This window comes from Mirounga leonina, unplaced genomic scaffold (assembly GCF_011800145.1).
Source record: "Mirounga leonina isolate KUSES-001 unplaced genomic scaffold, KU_Mleo_1.0 Mir_173, whole genome shotgun sequence".
NCBI classification, from domain to species: Eukaryota; Metazoa; Chordata; class Mammalia; order Carnivora; family Phocidae; genus Mirounga; species Mirounga leonina.
Genome location: NW_023270447.1, coordinates 30,494,936 through 30,516,575, shown reverse-complemented (window position 1 = coordinate 30,516,575; position 21,640 = coordinate 30,494,936). Strand labels below are relative to the sequence as shown.

The window sequence follows — 21,640 nt, the reverse complement described above, 5'->3', positions numbered from 1 at the left end:
TCTGCTTATGTATGCATTAAAAATACAGCAGGGCCACCACATACCAATTAGATTGGTTAAAATTTAAAAACCTGACAATACCAAATTCTGCTGAGGATAGATATAGAGCAACAGAACTCTCATTCATTACTGATGGGAATACAAAATGGTACAGCTACTTTGGAAGACAGCATGGCAGTTTCTTACAAAACTAAACATACTCTTACCATAAGATCTAGAAAGTACAAATTTAGGTATACTCCCAACTGATTTGAAAACCTACATCTACACAAAACCTGCAAATGCAAATGTTTATAGTAGTCTTATTTATAATCACCAAAATCTGGAAACAATCAACATGTCCTCCAATAGGTAAATAAACTATGACATATCCATAAAATGGAATATTATGCAGAAATAAAATGACATGGACAATTAGTATAATACCTCTGCTACTTCTACTCATTTTACATACAACTGGTCAAGAATACAGTTGGACCCAAAACAACAAATGTCTATGATGGGCATCTTCTGACAGCCTACACTGCCCAATAACGTCTTTTCTGGAAGACATCCTTCCAAAAAGCATTGGCCAAAACAGACTTTGCTTCTCCACCTCCAACTGTTAACTCTACCCATGACCAATGATAATTTTGAAAGGGATGAAAACCTGACCCAGGGAAGTCGATCTACTGTACAGTCATTAACCAGGCTTTTGTTACAGAACGTGAAGAGGATCTGAGAAGAAAGGTAAAGTAGAAAGTTGGAGCCAGAGCAAGAACAGTGGAAAGTCACTGCTGTTTGCAAACTGAAAACATGCGGGGAAATTGAGCAGAAAACGTCAGTAAAAAGAGAACCAGTCTGTACTGCATAAACTGAAGCACAGGTAAGAGAGTATCATCTTAAATACCAAAAGGTTATAATTTCACAAGGCCTGGCCAGGCTTTATTTCCCGACCTTGAATATTCGTAAGATTGCCTACTATTTATTTAAAATAAGCCTTTTTTATATTTGATATATTTTGAATGGGTTTTCAGATTCCTGCAACCAACAAACTCTTACTAAAACAAGCTCTAACTACCCTGACTTTGTTTATCCCCCTTGCTAGTTTTATAAGTTTTTTTGTTTTTGGTTTTTTTTATTTATTTGACAGAGACACAGCGAGAGAGGGAACACAAGCAGGGGGAGTGGGAGAGGGAGAAGCAGGCCTCCCGCAGAGCAGGGAGCCCGATGCAGGGCTCGATCCCAGGACTCTGGGATCATGACCCGAGCCGAAGGCAGACGCCCAATGACTGAGCCACCCAGGCGCCCCTCCCCTTGCTAGTTTTAAATAACCTACAGTTCCTTACTGTTACTGGGTTTTAATAACCTTGTATTCAAATTGAATACCATTTGAAGTACCACACAAAGGTTTTCACAGAGAATTGTTTAAAGAGTATATCAGGTTTTTTTTAATCCACATATTTATAGCCTTCAAAAAATTGTGTTTTTTTCTTCCCTAAAGACTCTAGATTTCTTGTGGTAAGAAACCCTAAAAGGTATCTTTTCAACTGGTTCCTAGTACCTGTTTTTCTAAATCTATTCAATAAAATTCCTGAGTTCCCTCAAGAATTCAGAAGATGAATGCAGCTAACTGTATTGTAGTCAGTATCATAAAAGTTGCACAATAATCTAGAAAAAATCCTGACTACCAGTCAGATCAAGATTTACATATTTTCCCTACTCTAGAGTTTTAGATTACCTATTCTAAGAAACAATACACTGTAACATGTAAAAAGTTCCCCTTCTACTCTAAAATTGCAAATACGTAACAATTTCACATAATAGAGACAAGCCAGTAATCTCTAGTTATAAACTAATACTCTGCCAGGCAACATACCTCTATACAAACTATGTATCTCTCAAGCTATCAGTATATAATCATTTTACAATAACTTCAAAGATACAGGATATGCCTTGTATTTTTCATTATTTCTAGCTTCTACTCAAAATTATGAGGTTATACAGAAAAAGCGGAGTAATATCCTCTATTGAAAATCTTTAAGTAGGACAGACACATAAATAGATAGGGACACACATTTTCTTTCAAGTCCTTCAATAAAGATAACCCCAACCAAATTCTTATCATTCCGTATAGCTTTCTAAAGCCTACCAGCAAAACTCTGGATTGTAAAAATATATTTGAAACTGTACAAAACATTCTGATCATACCAAACTTGTAAATTTATTTTATAATATAATGACTTCCTCTCTTTGGGGTCTGGTATTAACAAGTGAGCTTACATTTTTCATACAGCCATATAAAAACATTTATCTCACCACCTGAAAATGTGGTCAGACAACCAAACTAATCAAGAGATACACCCTTCTTTCCCATGTCCCCCACCATCCCAATATCTCTCCGTAATTCCTGAGTTAACTCTGTGAATGATTGTGTAGTTTATTCAACATTTCTTTTGAAAATTTAAAATCTAGTTTTTAAATAAAAAAAGGAAATCATTACCAGTACTAAATTTTATAAATTATAAATTCAGAGTATTAAAAGTGAAACTAATGGCATAAAAAAAATCTCTATCAAAAGCATACTAAATTTTTCTCTGACATTTTCAAAGAAGCATAAGGCTAGACATTTCTCCAATGATACATCAACCAACTAGAAAGATACGGTTCCTTCAAAGAGCTTGAGGTCTACTGTACATGTTGCTATGATAGAGCTAACAAGGAGCAATCAGTCAATCTTGGGAAGATTGGAAAGATTTCTCAGAGTATATGATGTCTAAATTTAAACGTCCTTCTCCCTTTGCAGACAGAGAAAGGAAGATAACCAGGGAGATAGGTGGTCAGGCATATGAGAAAGCCTCAAGTAAAAGAACATAATAATCAAGGAACTGAAGGTTTAATCTGTTTAGAATATAGAGAGGTAGAATATAGAGAATAAAGAGAATGTTTAAAAATCATGGAATAGTTCATTTTTAAGAATAGATTTTATTCTAAAAACATTTACTCCAGCTACAGTATAGGAGTCCATTGAGGAAATAGTATACTAGCACCAGAGAAAGCAATTAAGGAAGCATTTCCAGTAATCAAGAAGACAGTGCGTCAACAAGGGGCGCCTGGGTGGCTCAGTCGGTTAAGCATCTGACTATTGATTTCAGTTCAGGTCTTGATCTCAGGGTAATAGGTTCAGGCCCTGCATTGAGCTCCACACTGGGTGGGGAGCCTACTTTAGAAAAAAAAAAAAAAGTGGCAATGAGAATAAATAAAGCTGAATCAGTAACACTGGTGGAAGAGGGGCTGTAGTGAAGAAGTAACTGATGATTACTCCCATTTTTCTAGACTGGGCAAGTGAAAGAAACTACCAATTAAGGTAAAAGATAGTGTTGAATATTGGATGTACGTGAAGCAAGCAATGGTTAAGTTCAATTTTCGACATGTTCCACTGAGTGTATTGTGTGGAAGGCAAATGGATATATCTATTGTAAGCAGTCTGAAGCTCAAGAATAATCTGATTGGATATATACATTTGGAAATCCATCAATAGAGATGGTAATTTAAGCCACAACAGTGTGTGAAAATATCAATAGACAGCATACAAAATAAGAAGAAAGTCAATAACTAAAGCATGAGCAGTACCAAAAGAGGAAGGGCAAAGAAAGATACATTTATATATATTAATTACAGAAATCAAATCATGCCATTTTTTTTAATAGATAAGAAAACTGACAACCACAGACATTAAAGACATTTACCCAGCATCATACTGCCAGCTAAAAATTGTAATGGAAGGGGATTACAAATCTAGTCCTCAAATCTAGTCCAACTTTTGTAAATAATTTACAAATAAAACTTTTTTTTTTAAGATTTTATTTATTTGAGAGAGAGAGTGAGAGAGAGAAAGAGCACAAGAGGGGGGAGCGGGAGAGGGAGAAGCAGACTCCCTGCTGAGCAGGGAGCCCGACATGGGGCTCAATCCCAGGACTCCAGGATCATGACCTGAGCCGAAGGCAGTCGCTTAACCAACTGAGCCACCCAGGCGCCCTACAAATAAAACTTTTAAAACTATTAAGATTCTAGAATTAAATGAGATAGCATTTTAAAAATAAAAACATTATCCAGTCATGACTGGTGTCTTTTTTTTTTTTTTTTTAAGATTTTATTTATTTATTTTGAGAGAGCAAGCTCATGAGAGAGAGCACAAGCAGAAGGGAGCGGCTGAGGGAGAGGGAGAAGCAGACTCCCTGTTAAGTAGGGAGCCTGATATGGGACTCGATCCCAGGATCCTGGGATCATGACCTGAGCCCAAGGCAGAGAGTTAACAGACTGAGCCACCCAGGCACCCCACCATGATTGGTGCCTTAAAAAAAAAAAGTACTTATAAAATATTACACTTGGTTCATTTAACTTCACTCTTCATATCCCTATATATATATTTTGAAATGTTTATTAAGAAGATACTTTAGGTGTTGACTAGTGTTCAATGGTACTTTCTACCCTCATTGCCAATAAACTATTAGCATGACACTTTTTCTCCAACTAGAAGTTTAAACATAACAAAGTAATTTCATGCTTTTATATTCTGAGAACTGTTAGTTAAAACATGAAAAATTACATTTAAAATTAAGAGGGAAGATAATTTAAGACACATGAAAAGAAGCAAACAACAGCAAAAGTTGAATGAGTTCTCCAACTCAGCATAAACAGTAAAAATAGTATCAGGGAAAATAAATTTCTGCAAAACACTGGACAACTGACAGACATAAAAAGAGCATATTCACCCTAGCTTTCTGAAGTATAGTACATCAAATCTGGCCTACCTAAAAAACCTGAAGGGTCTAAGAAAAATAACTAAAACCTAGCTACATTACTCTTTCATCTCTTATGGTTACCACTTTAAACCTAGTAAACATTGTTTCATATCTTCTTGTGTGTTGCTTTATCTTTTACCCATCCTCATGAACTGTATCTGAACCAGTAACCCAATTTTTACTTCTGCTCAAACCATAGCAACACTCCATCAACACAACTAAAACAATGTCAAGTCTCTTTTATCCTCCTTCTTCAATTCAAATTGGTATTATTCCAATTTCTCTGACTTCAGCTTCTTAGAAAAAGAAATTGCTTAAACTCATTTTTAAGGTATAAGTAAAAACTAGCCCTTACTGTCACAAGAGTGTCAACAAAAAATAATTTCCAAATGGTCAAACTTCAGGCTGGAACTGTCGTAAGAAAACATACCTAGTGCCTACTGAAATTAAATCAGGAAGTTCCACTTTCAGTCATGACAGAATAACACTGAATATCCTTCTACCATACACAACTAGACTACTGGGAAAAATACGGAAACAATTATTGTTAGACAGTATGCAGTGCAGGACTCTGATCTGCGAGAGAGAGCAAACAAATGAGATAAGGTACATTATGATCACATTTTCTACACGGAAGAACCATCAGTACTATGGAACAGGAAGCGGTCTCGCTGAGCAGAGGGAGAGAAAAAAGGAGTTTGGGGAAGTAAGGCAGCTGGAATTTGTGGGACACAGCACCAAAGAGGAAGAAGCAAAACAGAAAAAGACAGCAAACACCAAGTATCTGTACAGAGGTCCCCTTGCATCTTCCACATACAAAGTTGCATGTGTAAAACAGGACCAAGCAAAGAACAACTATCAAGGAGTTGTAGAGAGAACAATTTTAAGTGTTTTCATGAGGCTAGAGTCCTTCAGGTTTCAAACAGCCAGAGTAAAGAGCTTTTTTAAATGAGACTCGAGAAAGGCCATGCCAAGAACTAAGGCTAAACTAAACCTAGCATATAGGCTGCTCTGGACTTCCCTATCAGAGCTAAAAGATAAACCTTAATAGAATCAACCTTATTATCAAGTAAATTAACTAACTGCCTGTCAGAACAAATTTCAATACTTTTTTAAAGAAAGAGAACAAAATCCAAATCCTCAACATATTTCAAGTGTCTACTATACACATATTACTAGATACGTGAAAATTAAATCGTAACACACTACAGAGAATTCTGCCTACTAAGAGTGTCCTGAACAAACTGCTCAGTCTCTTCCCACCACTTTACAAATTTCTCTACGTTAAAATCAGAGATTCAAGAGAAAAGCAGAAGCAGCTTTCCATGATAATGTAAAAGAAATAGCGGTACACAGACCTCACTGAAGATAGAAGCAGAAAAGTCACAAGACAGATCTTCTTATGTATTACTAAATATAATATCTGATGACATGAGTCATCACAGAAACACATAAATGGTACAGCCTGCTTACCAATATGTAAAAACATTTTTGAGCCTACAAAAAAACTACTAAAATAAAGTTCCTGCAACTAAAGGCTAAGCTTCAACTAGTCTCAAATAAATGGTAATTGTTTTAAATGGGTTTTATTGCTAATGAGAATGTATTGCCATATATAAAGAATAACTGTTGTTTCTCTATCCAGAATTTAGAAACCTGTTTACTTATGTAAGACACAGCCTCTAAACCAGAAAGCAAACAAGAAAACACACAATTAAAACAAACATCTGGGCGCCTGGGTGGCTCAGATGGTTGGGCGTCTGCCTTCGGCTCAGGTCATGATCCCAGGGTCCTGGGATCGAGTCCCGCATCGGGCTTCCCGCTCCTTGGGAGCCTGCTTCTCCCTCTGTTTCTCTCTGTCTCTCATGAATAAATAAATAAAATCTTTAAAAAAAAACAAAAAAACAAAAAAACAACACATCTCCTTGCACTAATGCTTATCCAGGCATTCAAAGAGAAATTCCTCAGTGCATCACTCAAGAATCATGAGACAAAATTCTAACAAGCTTGGTTATTCTGATTTCCAAGTTTAAAGAGAAATAAAAGCACTCAATTAGAAGGGAAGGTTGAGTTACTAGAGGAAGGTAGCATCATAGCACTAGTGACAACAAAATGAAAGTCAACAAAACTGAAGAAGAAAATTATAAAAAGTCACAGAACTTCCAGAACACAGAAAAGAATCTAAGTTATAAGAGCATAAAAAGCAGAGTCCAAATCATTTAACAAAAGCAAAAACAGAGATATTCTGGCAGTGATGGCAGAAAGTATCACTCATGACCTCTGTCAGCAAAAATGACCCTAAATGAAGAAAAAGTTAAATTATACTCAGGTACAAATACACTTGGATTACAACAGAGAATCACTTTTATAAACCATTTACATCACTTGAAATAAAAGATGCTGACATTCAAAGGAAAAAACCAAGAGTTCACTGCACTGATGATTTTGAGTAGTCAATGGCATACTGTATCTCTTACAACCAAAAATTTTATATTAAGGACAGTTATTTCCCTCCCCTCATTAAATTTTGTGCCAAACTACTGGGGCCACTCTGGCTGTTATATTCCACAGCTTCTTCCAATTAGTTGAGAAGGTACACTATGCATGAGTTTTCCCTAGTAATCTCTGACTTTAATATACTCAATTGCATTCTAAACATCCCCCAAAGTATTTTTTGCAAATTATCCAAATTATCTATTTAAAGTCAAGCTGTAGCAAGTAGTTTTATATACCCAATTCGTACAGGGCAATTATTTTTCACAGACACACTAACAGAATATTCTTTAAAACCATGAACATGAAAACATTTCATCCAATAAAGAGAACAGGTTACTTACCTATAATGCTGATTCTCTGACAGATAAAACCAGATAATCATTACAATTACAGAGCTTAAACTCATACTAAAGAATTTTGAAAACTGAGTACCCAGTATCTGCTCCCTTAGATAACCAGGAGTAATTCTGACTATGAATTAGAATATGGGAGTTCTAGTCCTATATCTACCAGTAGTTCTCAGAATTTCAATAAGTAACTTCAAAACCTTAATTATAGCACATACCCTCCAAGCGCTGTGAATTGTGTAAGACTGTTGAATCACAGACCTGTACCTCTGAAACAAATAATACATTATATGTTAAAAAGAAAAAAAAAAAAAAGATAGCAGGAAGGGAAAAATGAAGGGGGGGAATCGGAAGGGGAGACAAACCATGAGAGACTATGGACTCTGAGAAACAAACAGAGGGTTCTAGAGGGGAGGGGGGTAGGGGGATGGGTTAGCCTGGTGATGGGTATTAAAGAGGGCACGTTCTGCATGGAGCACTGGGTTTTATACGCAAACAATGAATCATGGAACACTTCATCAAAAACTAATGATGTAATGTACGGTGATTGATACACCATAATAAAAAAAAAAGGAAAAAAAATAAAACCTTAATTATAAGTTAGGAAATGGGGACTGTATAATGCCACCTATGCTATCTACTTCTGAGTTGTAGTGGGTGCCAAATGAGAAACTAGAGGAAATCACTTTGTACCTTATGAAGCAAAGTACAAATGTAACATTATTTTATCTAGGGCAGGATGACTCCTCTATTGCTTTCTAAGCAAAATCCATCCCTAGTCCTGGAGCCTTCTGGCCCCTCGAGAGAAACTTAGACAAACAGTAAAAGTAGTCTCAAAGAAAGTGAATCTACAATAAGACCTGATGAGGATTTTCTCTATGCAGTTTCTGAAACTAATGAAGATATCAAATGATTCACATAAGCGTAGTATAAAAGGATGTATCATATTATTTGAAGTACATTGTTTTCAGAGAACCAAGTTTAAAAATACAATTCCCATAAATATTCTTTAATATGGCTTGAAAATTTCTTCCCTACAGATGAGCAATACTCTTTTGATAAGCAGTAACTAGCTTATTCTTATACTTTCATTATCTAGAAACTTGAAAATTGGTATAAACATTAATAATCTTATCAATGAGTTAACCCTTCAGAAGACCTCAAGAATCCAAAAACTCTTAATCTGACTTTTCATCCTCTGCCTGTTTATGAAAAGTTATAGGATCTTTAAATGAAGCTATCCAAGGCCCTTCAAATAATTTACTTAAGTATTCTTGTACAATGAGAATTCAGAGAAAATTGACCAAAACACATTTTCTTTTGAATATTTATTTCCCAGTGACTGGCCTTGTGAATTGGGAAAAAAAGCTCTGAAACATTAAAACCCAGGACCTAAAATCTTCCATACCTGCTCTCCCTAGAGCCAGAACTTCAAATCTGAGAGACCTGATTCAATACTTCTGATTCAAAATCCACAAAAGGTCAATTCCCAAAGAGAAAAGGCAAATCACAGTTAAATACATGATCTCAGTCAGTCTGGCTATTTAGGCCCAAAAGGGAGTCACTGGGTATTATCTACCACTTTAACAGAATCTTTCAACCTTGAAGACCAGAGTTTTTAGACAAAGTGTATTTCTTCTGATTCTCCACCCACTCACATCTCATGAAATAATCCACACCTGGAATCTTGCCAGGAAAAAAAGATAATCTTCAGTCCCCCTTCCCTTGTTCCTAGTAGAGTTCTCCATTTGGAAAAATAAATATATAAAAGCACACTGTGGGTGTATGTGAATAAGAGAGATGGCATCTAGAGAGGAAACAGGGTTAAGTATCCAGAATGCCCACAAATTCATTTCTCTGGCCTATGGTCTAATTACCATGAATCAGGTCTAAGGCTAGGATTCTACACATAATATCTTTTCAAAAATTTACAAGTCATTAGATGACCCTATATGTAATACCCTTGCAAATAAGACCGATAAATTTTAGGCTAAATGGTAGGATTGAAGGTTGCTGATTAATCAGTGTTAATTTAGAGAAGAGTTGCAAATGGAATGAGAAGAGCCATGTTCTCTCGGCTCTGGATAAAGAAATATGCCTGCTCAGTGTTTTCTATCAATAACATATTTTTGAATCTGGCCATCAGGAAGTATTCACTCCCTACTGGTAAAGATATTCATGTATAATCTGGGCAATGCCCAATTCCCAGTTTCAAAGGCACTTATCTGGGGAAATTTACTAGCATGAAGAGAATAAGAAAGAAAAAAAAATATTTGATGGGGGTGTATGTGTGCACCTGCGTGTGCAGGAGAGTATTATTCCATCTACCCATTTATCTTTTTTTCTTTACCCCAAATGCATTTTCAAACCGATAGAAATTAACTTGAGACCTCAAAGCACAAGATGGGTATCATGATGCTATTTTTTACAATGACAATTTGGGTAAAAAAAAAAAAAAAGCCAACATTATATCCAACCAACTCTCGGCTCTAAACAAAAAGCAAAGGAAGAAGTACGTTACTGAAAAGAGATTACATCTAACATGATCAAACATCCTCTCTCAATTTTCTTTAAATTATCTCTAACCAAGATGCTAATCAAGACGCTCTCACTCCATCTCACTCTTCCCAATATGCTTCCGTCGGAGGAAAAAAAGTTAAAAGTGAAGTGTCTAAAGGTGCTACCTTCAAAGGACTGGAGGAAGGCAAAAAAGCAAGGAGGAGTTATTTCTTTTGCCCAACGTCACCGAATGAGGCGTTAAACTGAAAATACTGTCCCCAAAAAAGCAACTACCATCCAAATTCCAAAGGACTTTGCACACCGTGAGAAACCCATGAAACTATATTGTTCTCATTCTCAAAGGCTTAAGAATATGGAACATTACTCTTTAAATGTTATGGCCACTATCTTTAGACAATTGTTTTATAGGTTTATCATCCCTGAGAATGATCATCAGGAGAGCTCCAACAAAAAATGTAACATAATGAATTAATGGGAAAATATTTTCCATCAATATACCAGCTAAGCCTTAAGAGAGCATCTCTTTGCCAAAGAAACAATAAAAAGAACAGAACTGAGTATCATTTTATTAAAATGTACACTTCTTGAGTTCTTGGTTTTTCTCTAGCATATGCTCTGCTGCTTTTGCCTGCAGATAACAACTCTGTTTTTAAAAACTAATGCATAATACTAATGGTAAGAACTCTATCTGAAATTGGAAAAAACTTCACTTATTCATTTATTGAGTTTTCTACCTCAAATTGGACTTCAAATGTTTCAAATACATAAAAATGTTAACCGTTTTACAAAATGAATGAATAAAATGCTTGGATAAAATGACCTCTCTACTAAACTAGTAAAATACCTTTTATTTAAAAAAAAGGAAAATTTTCAGAGAAGAAACATGCTAAAAGGCCACCATATTATGTCATGGTCCACAATTAGGATTTGGGTTATTTTGATCTGATACATACCAGAATCTGGGAATTGTCACAATAAGAACATTACAAAGTTTTCTCAAATCAGTGTTTTCCCACAGCCTATAAAATCTGTGCTAGTAATTCAAAAGCTTACTTTGTAGGAGTAAAGGTGATTAACTCATATATGTCTTTTACTGTTTTTGATCCCGATATTCATGATAAGCACTGTTCACTGTTCATTAATGTTCCTTTCAGGATTATTCAGAGTTAGCTCCAATTCATTTGTGTTACTACCCAGAATACTTTAAAGCAAATCTAAGCAAAACTGTGATAAATTTGGACATCCTATTTTTAAAAGTACCTTCATTACAAAGGCTAAATGACAGCATTTTAAGATAGCCTCCCCTTCTAATTTAGAATCAGGAGAAAGTTATCTCAAATACTTTATGTAAACTATAGAGCCAACTATAACTCTTGCTAATGTGCTAATTACAATATACAATTACCTATCATAGTTTTAATAGTAATATCTATTTCTGCAAATCACGAAAGTCAAAGGTAATGCATAAAGTACATTTTAAATGAAAAGTTTTAATTGGAAATTAGATAGCCTGCCAGATTTCCCTCATCTATATAATGTCTAAGCACTCATTAATTGTTCTACGCTGTCTGGAAGGCACATAAAGCTCTACAACTATACATCCAAAGTGTATTGTGAAAACTAAAGATGTTTCCATTTTACAAATTAACTGAAATGGTACAAAACTTATTAATAAACAAAAACGCCATCAACCACGTTTCCATGTCTTTTCTATTTGAGATGTGTGAAATATCAAAACTAGAAAAACCATATAGCCATTGAGAAGAGTAATAAAGTTGAGTTTTAAAGTCTTTCTTTTTTTTGGAGTTTTTTTAAGAGTTGAGATAATCATTATGTTAAACCTAAAATTTCAGCTAAAGCATTAATCTTAGCTATAATAAAAATGCTATGAATAGACATTTATGAACAGATACTGAAAACGTGGGGGAATAATAAACAAAGCAGAATTCATGGTTACCATATTTACACATACTCTTTGTTGTGTTTCAGTGCCACATGATCTGATTCAAAGTAATAAACATCAGGATCATCATCTTCTTCTTCTGTATTGTGCGGATTGGCACTCTCTTTGGCAGATGGCAAATGTCCAATATTAAGTCTTGCCTCTGAGGGTGGCTTACTTAGTCCTTCACTCCCATAATTTTCAGAGTCACAAAATATTCCTTTTTCATTCTGAGAAATTTCATCAGGATTTGTGGGAGATTCACTTATGTTATCACTAACAGTTGCGTTTGTTTCATTGGGACTAAGATTATTCTCCTCAAATTGTCCATTTTCTCTGCAAGGAGAACTGTTTTTAGTGGGACTACCTCTGGTAGGGGCCGCCCTTCGTGGTGAAGTTCTCAGAGTATATCGATGTTCTTGAGGTTCTGATAAAGACATCATTTGAGCTGAAACACAGTCTAGAACAGAAGATTCTGGTTCTCCAGAGACTGGCATACTCTCAAGACTTGTGTCCAGGGCGTTATTGGTGTTTTCATTACACTGCTCTTTTGAGGCACTGCTATCTCCCACCACATCTACTTCCTCCTCAGAATCCCTTAAGGATGACTGAATTTCAGAAAAGGGGCCTGTAGCTGGCTCAGTAGTCAGCTGATTAACATGTTCCACAGGCAGGCAGGCAGTTACTATTTTGTGGTCCTCCAACTTGACCTGCACTTCTGAATTTGTGCAAGGCACGTTATGGTCTATATAACTGTCCTCCTTCCTACTATCAAGGAACATTGAAGTGTGGGTATCCGAATCCCCATTTTCAGCTACTGACTTTTCCTGCAACACATATGAACCAGTGCTATTTTGTTTAGTGTTCCCATCAGGCTGACAGTCATCACAGTTTATAACAGCTGAATCACTGTCATCAACACCATTGACAGCCAAATAGCCTGTGATTTCTTCAACTACTGCAGAATTAAGTGGCCCTTCCTCACTGACATTCACCTTTTTAATTTCCCTTTTCTCACAATCATCCAGTATAAGACATCGACAAGCTCGTTTAGTCCCTTGAAAATCTGCATCATTGTCCACTACTGTATTCCTCTGTTCTACTGACTCCTTGTCTGATTTTATAGGCGAATCTTCTTCTGAACTGTTTGGTGCTTCAGATCTAAGACAACGCTTAATTCTTTTTAAAACTGGTGAAACAGGTTCTGTTTGCCTTCTCTCACAATTTTCTACAGCCTGCCTTTCTATGGTATCTTTTTCTGAAGAAGAAAGTCCTCTTTTCCTAGGGCTTACCCATGATTCTCGAGTACTTTGCTGTTTTAAATCAGTAGTTCTTCCATTATTATTTCCTTTCTGAATCTGCACAGGCTCTGGTCTCTTCTTTGGTGATCTTGATCGTACTTGAGAATGAGAAGAGATTTCTTCAGGGTGAGCAATGCTACGATTCCTTAAAGTTCTACCACAAAAAGATTCATCCAAGCCGTTTAACCCCACTGTTGATCTTGTAACACGAGTAGATCGGGAAGCAGCCATACTATGGCAAGTCCCTACAATACGGTCATCATGATCCACTCATTGGGAAACCTTCAAAAATGTAAACAAAATAATGAGAAAAAGGTAATAGTTAATATACCTAAAACAAAAGCATAAAGCTATTAACTTTTAAATCCAAGTATAGCCAATATTAATAAATTATGTGATATAATTTCTTTTATTAATATTTCCAAAAACGATATTAATAATAGCTAACAATTACATGACACTTAATATGTTCCAGGAATTGTTCTATATGCTTTACATACATTGACTCACTTAAGTCTCACACCAATTAAGATAGGTGCTATTATCATCCCTACTTTACAAATGAGGAGGGTGAGGTATCTGTACCGTTTAAGTAATCTGTCCAAAGCCACACACTTAAGTGGCAGGGCAGGGCTCTAGAGACCATGCCCTTAACCTGCCTCCTGTGTATCTGCCTCTCAGATACACAGGCACAAAGGGCCCAGAAAAGATTTCCCTGAAAGACAGGATTTCATCTTGGTTATTAAAATAATACCCTTGAATTTAGATAGCAATTATCACAAAAACTATTCCAATCATTTCTTATGTTTTCTCAAAACATTCCTGGGAGGTAAAGTGGTAGAGCAGAGCAGACCAAAAATGAGTTTTTGGTCAAATCCTTTGATGACAAACTATGTGACATCCAAAAAATTTTGGTTGCAGTAGAATTTTTGTAATCAAGCAGATGAATAGTATCACAATCCTAGCTTCCAACAGCTAAAAGAAAACAGAGCAAAACCAAATCTCCCTATAGTCTCTAGAAGTACAGCCATAAATCAGCAAGTGAAAGGAAGTATTCTGAAGAGGATGGAAGAAAAAGAAAAGGAGCCCCAAAGCAAATATTACATCTAAGAAATCAGGACTACACATATATAACCCCACTTTCTCCTTTGAATTCCTGTATATACGTATATGCCACAGTTTTGACGCATGTTGGGAGATAAGCTGGTTTTCTGGTGTGGATGTTTGGTGTTTCTAAGATAGAAATGCAAGGGAAATTGAAAAATGCCCTGATTGATCCATCTGGATAAACTGTGAGTGGTTATTATTTTCCAAAGGTTCTCCCATAAAGCAGAATAAAGGAGCTATTAACATTTCAAGTATCCATTCTTCTCTTCCTCTTCTGTTTAGCTTTCACAAGATAATCTGCCACTTCACTGCTTAACTTCCAAATGGGGTGTAGGATGGATAGAGAAAGAGGCCAATAATGGCTGTAGTAGGTAGTTTCATAGTACCCTCCCACCTCCCTTTGCCATGCTTCCCATAGTCTCCTTCTCATATAAACCCTCCAAATGCCATTCTACCCCTTCCCCTGCAAACCAAATATAATCTCTCCTTTGCCTCAACTAGAAGTGTTTAACAGTAGAAAGGTTATGAAGAACTACAGAAGCCATAGCAACATGCTGCCACATACAAAAAAAAAGAAACATTAAAGGGAACTGTCTTCCTGTTTCTGCCTGCTGACAAATGAATTTAAGTTTCCTAAAAAATATGTAAGTTGACTGAGTTTAATTTCGTTTCAGAGTAAGGCATATTTTTCAATTTTTAATTAACAATTTTTGAAAATCTTACAAGACTCACAAAACCAGCCCTGGGATTAGATAGAGTATGATAATTTGTTCTAGAGAATTCCACAGCCATCTCATGAACAGCAAATACAGGACACCAATCAGAAGTTAGAAATACATTTCACATAGTAAACTTTTACTATTTTGGGATTCATTAGAGGGATGTGACATGTAATTCTCTTTTGCTTAAATCTTGTCATGAAGATTACAGTCTATTTTAAATCACAGGTAATAAATACTGAATGTCCCATAAATACCCACTTTTAATTACAAAAAATTCAAGTTAAATTTCAAATATTTCAAAAAAGCACAAACTAAAAAATGTTAAAATCAGTTTATTTGTTTCATATACCCAAATATGGAACTCTCAAATTTGAAGGTTATTGATTTTTAAATATTAATTACCTATGTAAATACACAAAGAAACATATTTAAACTTTACTTACAAAATCTAATGCAAATATATTTAACACTAATTATATTCATAATTATTCAAAAATTGATTATATTCATAATTTATGATTCAAAAATAACTGTCAATAGTAATATTTTATAAACACACAAAAAGAATCTCTTAATCTTTACTTTTTAAAATGTAATGTCAAATAGGGCATATAAACTTCAAAGGATTCCAGTAACAGGCACCCCTAGCCCTTTTCTTTCCACACCAATCTAAATGAAAGCAAAATCTCTGCCTTGTCATTATTAATAAAATAAACTTCTTATTATTACTACTCAGTTACTTGTAAAGAACATATAAGGTTATATATGTTACATAGGATATCCTATTACATAGGATTATACATGTATACATAATATGTATAATTGTAAAACACCACCTTAATGAGGGCCTATTTCTTCACTATTCCAGGGATCAAAACACTGATTAATATGAAAGATGGAACCTCTTTTTGTTTCTTCTCATCCCTAAAAAGCATTTTTATTCCATTCATCAACCACAATAAAGTCCATTTTAGTAACAGTTCTCAAATCCCGTGCCATTGAGCCACATTTAAAGCGAACTTGTTTTATACAAGGACCCTTTTGGTACCTCAAACTCTCGCAAACTCCCAAGTGTGGCCTGAGAACCAGCATCATGGCAACTCTTGGAAGCTTGCTGGAAATGCAGAATATCAGGCCCTGCCCCAGACCGACCAATTAATCAGATTCCCAGGTGATTTACATGCCGATCAGGATTTGAGAAGCACTGACTTAGACCACTACATCCAGACAGTATTCTTTTAAAATAATACAGTCATCAGGTTCAAACTAAATTAGATCTCTGTATAATATATCCTTTAATTCCTTATTTGAGTCTAGTAATAAAAATTTATAAATAAAGCCATGATTACTTTGGCTGAACTAGTACCGAAGAGAGGACTCAGTCTCTTGCCTGACATTAACATACTGCATGCGCTTAAGGTAATAAATGGTAAAAATTCTGAAGACTAAATGAAATTTAAACACTCTTCCCTCTGATTTTGTTTTCTTCTGTTCTAACCTTTTTCTTCATCTTTTCTATTTTGAATAGGCATATATAAAGGCACATACTTTCTGTAGTTATCTAATAAACAGCGCAAATTTCGATTACCAAAAAGGGACTAAATCTGTCCTAATTATCTCAACCAAGTCTCAAAGTTGTTTTGCCATGCTTAGCTAAGTATTATAGACTAAAGCAGTTGTCTTCCTCATTTTAGCTGCATAATACAGTTACTGAAGAAATTCAGTGAAGAGGTTTGGAGCACAAAATTATATTCCTGCTAAAAATTAAATTACTAAGGGAACAGAAAGGAACTTATTTACAAACTAAGTATCTCAGAAAATACCCTTGCTAGTTAACTAAATAGGAGGCACATGGTGAAAACCTTAGCCAGCACCCAACTAGAACTAGAAATTCAATCACTCTAATTTCAGAATTAAGAGAAACTGTTAGTTAACATATTCATATGGCAAAACGCAATCTAGCAACTAGAATGAAGTTTTTCCTATGTTATCTACCATCTAATGAATATGGCACTTCCTAGAACAGAAGAGAATATGACCAACTCATCACTAGAATTAAATAGACTCCCATCCTTTCTTCTCCACCCTTATAAGCTTTCATCCTATTGGAGAGCACATCAAGGACAGTCAACCAAATTTCAACCTGTCTATTCATATTAAGCCCCAAATCCTACCTATAATTCTAACATCTCATCTGTGCTGTTGAACTATCCTCCCCCCAAATTTGAATCTACTTATACCTCAAATCTAACTGTAGGATTCTGAAACAGTATCAGCTGCATTTCAGATCATAAATGTCCAGCTCTGTGATCCCATCTGCAGAACTGCATCAATATGAACTAAAAGGAATAAACATTAAACTAAAACGGTCCACCTAATGAAACACTACTCTAGCTATCACCTTTACTTATGAGAAAGAAATCTCAAAAAGATTTTTCAAAGATAATGCCTATAACCTTCTGCTCCACTATAATTACTAAAGTAGTATGGTTTATTTTGGGAATTGAGGGACTGGCAATCGTCCATTAACATCAACGTTCTAGCCAGTATTTATCATCACAATATTTAGTTTCATTAATTGAACAATTTTTAGGAAACTGGTCATGATACCATGCCAAACCAAAGTGAAAGGCAAAAAGAGCAAGAGCAACTGGAAAGTGTTACCAATATGATTTCTACCTAGAACATAAACATGAGTTGCTTAGTAACGGTTCAGACCATCCTTGTCATGCAATTTTTTTAAGACAAATTTCTTCAGCTGAGCAATTACCACTATCAGGTTAAAAGTAGGAGAGTGAAACATGGGAACCCACCTATGCAATTCAACTTAAAGTTCTTAATATTTGTGTTTTGAAGCTGTGAATTCTATCATGTATTGCCTTACATAAAGTGATCTCTTCTTTCTTCCCCATTAAGAGAGACAGATAGATATAGATAACATAGATACATTGACAGAAAGCTGAATGAATACATGCTTTAAAAAAAAAACTGGGGAGAAGTAGAAGTCAAGGAATTTCATAATGCCCCTTGAATCAAAAATACCTAGGGTGTCAAAGACAGGTATAATGCTCTCGAGATTCCAGTGTACTTAGTCACTTCATTTATACCCCTGTTAGGAAGAGTGGGAAAATATTTCATCCCTAACCCATTCCCTATAGCTCCACATTCGTATGAACTGCCAGCCAGACTGCACAAAATGCCATGCAGAAGAAAGTATAGAAATGTAACAAGTCAACCCTCCCACAAAAAATATCAAACTATAGTTTTCTTCACTACTGCAAAACTAAGTAACTTACCTGTACAACCAAAGATCTATCATTGTGGAAATATTATCTCTTTTCTTTATATCCTGAAGGAGTTGGAGCTATGATCTAGAATAGAGCTTAAGCATCAGGGTTTCAGACTCTCAGCTTCAGCCATGGAGAATACTAGAACCTCCTAAATTCCTTTCTTTAAAATAAAATAATAAAAAAAAAATTAAAGAAACAAATTAACTTATGCTAATAGATTTACCCCTTCTATAAGAGGAAACAGCAGATAACAGAATATCTATTCATAGTAACATCTTAATAACTCTATAGCCTCAGAGATACCAAGAAACTGGAAAAGATTTTTAAAAACCAACAAAAACAAACCAAAAAGACCTTGAAATATACTGAATCCTCATAACAACTTATTACCAGTTTGCATCAAAATGTGACTCCACTCTTCTCTAGAGTCTACGGGCAATATTTTGTTGAGGTGACCCAAAGACTGCCTTTGATAAAATTACTCACACAGAATTTTAAATCTCTTACTCTTATTCTAGAGGCCCTCCCAAACTTTGGCCTTCAAGTATTCAAAACTGGGACTGAACAACAAAAATAATTTAAGTTATGCATACCAAAGAATCAACTAAGTCTTCAAACATCTGTATGATAACCCTGATGATTACTAAAGTGCCTTAAGACTCTATTATCATGAAAAATTTCTAATATTTTTGGCATATGGATTTTCTGCTTTTAGTACCCAGTTGGCCAGATATTTTAATTAATCTAAGTATACTCCATTTCTTGGACAGTCTCTTTAATTAAGAGTTTTACTTTATAATAATGTATATATGATATCCTTTTCAGAGAATCTGGCTAAATGGTTATCATAAGTGCCCATCTGGAAACAAGGAGGAACACCAGGGAAAAGACTAGTGATGTTTATGATGCAGCCTGTCACTTTATTATAAACATGAAAGTAAATATTCTAAAAGTAGATATTCTAAAAGATTTTCACAGTGAAGGATTACAATTTTAAAACTGATGCAGTTAACAAACCTTGTGAACTAGAGTTACTGCCTAGTAAAAATAAACAGATTACAGTTTTAGTAAGCTAGGAGATCAGTACTAATATCTAATATCTACAGATGCAACCTCTCCCAAATATCGCCTGTAAATTCGTGAAAAACACAACGTAGGAAAATTGTCTAAATAAAATTATTTAATACTACATTAAGAAATATTCTAAGTTAACATAAGGAGGGTGCACAGTGAAAATATGATCCTACAAAAAGTAACCCTTGACTTGAAAACTCACTCATCTTACAACAAAGATTCCAACTGCCAACTCCTTAATACCCAACCTTGAAAGCCTTTCACAAACATGGCAAAACGTTACATTCTATAGTGTGTGGTGGGGGTGGCAAACATCAGGGGCAGAGGATCCACAATTTAAGATGTGTCTCTGAGTACACATGGACATGCCCATTCTAGCACTTTATTCCAGTTCCAGTTGGCCACCTTCTACCCATTGTGGATTGGGTTTACTATAGGAACCTCACCCATTATGGTATTTTTACCAGGCAAGGATATCTGCAACTGTCATTTTCACAGAAGAACTGATACTTACAGCTGAGTTCTAACAGTATTATGATAGACAGGATCACCCAGATATCTTTCTTAAAAGCCTGATACACTGAAAAAGAAACTTTAGTCAATTACTTCTACTAACTAAAGCCCCCTTGGCCTTAATTAAGATTACATTTTTTTCTTACCTTTTTAAAAGTGTTTTTCGCCTAGTATTTGATTCCCAAGCGTCTGTATTTATCTGTCATCACTGTTAATGTCCATGTTACATTGAGACTTCGGGTATTAATTATTTATATTGGATGTACTAGCACAACTTGGTATCTGTGAAGGGAAACCACAATATAGTCACTATGGATGTGTTACTATTTACAGATATGTGGATAAAAGTGATATTTCTAAACACTTAGGTAACACACTGCATTCTCTACTAAGCTGCACAAATAATTCCTTATATTAGGCTACAAAATAGGTGCTATCTTCAATAGACTAAGATGATTTGCTAACACTCTTAGCAATGCTTCTCAGAGTACCCACATAAAATGTTTCAAAATTTAATTCTAAATTAAAATTTTTACAAATTTGAGAGCTCTACAGACTCCTTTTCTAACTACCAATGTAGACATAGTTCATTTTCCAGAAGCCTGTAATTGCTCAGGCATTAATAGAAAAGTATTTTGGGGCACCTGGGTGGCTCAGTCGTTAAGCGTCTGCCTTCGGCTCAGGTCATGATCCTAGGGTCCTGGGATCGAGTCCCGCCTCAGGCTCCCTGCTCGGCGGGAAGTCTGCTTCTCCCTCTCCCACTCCCCCTGCTTGTGTTCCCTCTCTCACTGTGTCTCTGTCAGAGAAATAAATAAAATCTTTAAAAAAAAAAAACAAGTATTGTGTGTGTATGTGTGTTTTAATAATAAATCTATAATGGTTAAAAATGCAGTAAAAAAGATCATGACTTTCCTTAAATGTGACTTTAAAACATTCCGTGTCTTTTAGAGTAATGATTTTGTCTTACCCCTCTACGAATAGTTTGTGAACAGTAAGCTATCCAAACATTCCCTAAAAGTAAGCTGCTTAAAAATCTAAGATTTTTAGATTATAGATTACAACTCTGAGAAACACATCAATGAGCTTATAATCATGAAAAAAAGCATTATATAAAACTTTAAGTCATTTCAACCAGTTTATTAGTAGAAAAACATGAGCTACAAAAAACCTCATTCATATTATGAATGGCATTCTAAAATGATTTACCATTGTATGCCATTCCAAATTCCTATATAATAAAAAGAAAAAGCAAAAATCTACACAGAAATACAGATAGCTAGAGTGCCTGGGTGGCTCAGTTGGTTAGGTGTCCAACTCTTGATTTTGGCTCAGGTCATGATCTCAGGGTTGTGAGATCAAGTCCCAAAGCTGGGCTTCATGATGGGCATGGAGCCTGTTTTGGATTCTCTTTCTCCCTCTCCTTCTGCCCCTCCCCTACTTGCGTGGGCATGTGCATATAAGCATTCGCTCTCTCTCTCAAAAATGAATGGAAGGAAAGGAGGGAGGGAGGGAGGGAGGGAGGGAGGGAGGGAGGGAGGGAGGGA

At 35.5% G+C, this 21,640-nt stretch overlaps 1 protein-coding gene across 6 annotated transcripts in view; it reads right to left on the bottom strand.

Moving 5' to 3' along the window:
• ZZZ3 (zinc finger ZZ-type containing 3) overlaps window positions 1-21,640 on the bottom strand; it is a 107,511-nt gene that overhangs the window by 48,200 nt on the left and 37,671 nt on the right. For 4 of the 6 annotated variants that reach the window (XM_035018236.1, XM_035018240.1, XM_035018235.1 and 1 more), the window contains exons 2-4: window positions 20,243-20,378; window positions 18,516-18,669; window positions 12,120-13,672 (exon numbers count right to left, since the gene is read on the bottom strand). In XM_035018236.1, coding sequence (XP_034874127.1) covers window positions 12,120-13,621 — 1,502 coding nt within the window. In that variant the 5' untranslated portion in view covers window positions 13,622-13,672; window positions 18,516-18,669; window positions 20,243-20,378. Of the gene's footprint in view, window positions 1-12,119; window positions 13,673-18,515; window positions 18,670-20,097; window positions 20,164-20,242; window positions 20,379-21,640 lie in introns of all 6 variants that reach the window. The other 2 variants (XM_035018237.1, XM_035018238.1) reach the window with 2 other exon arrangements.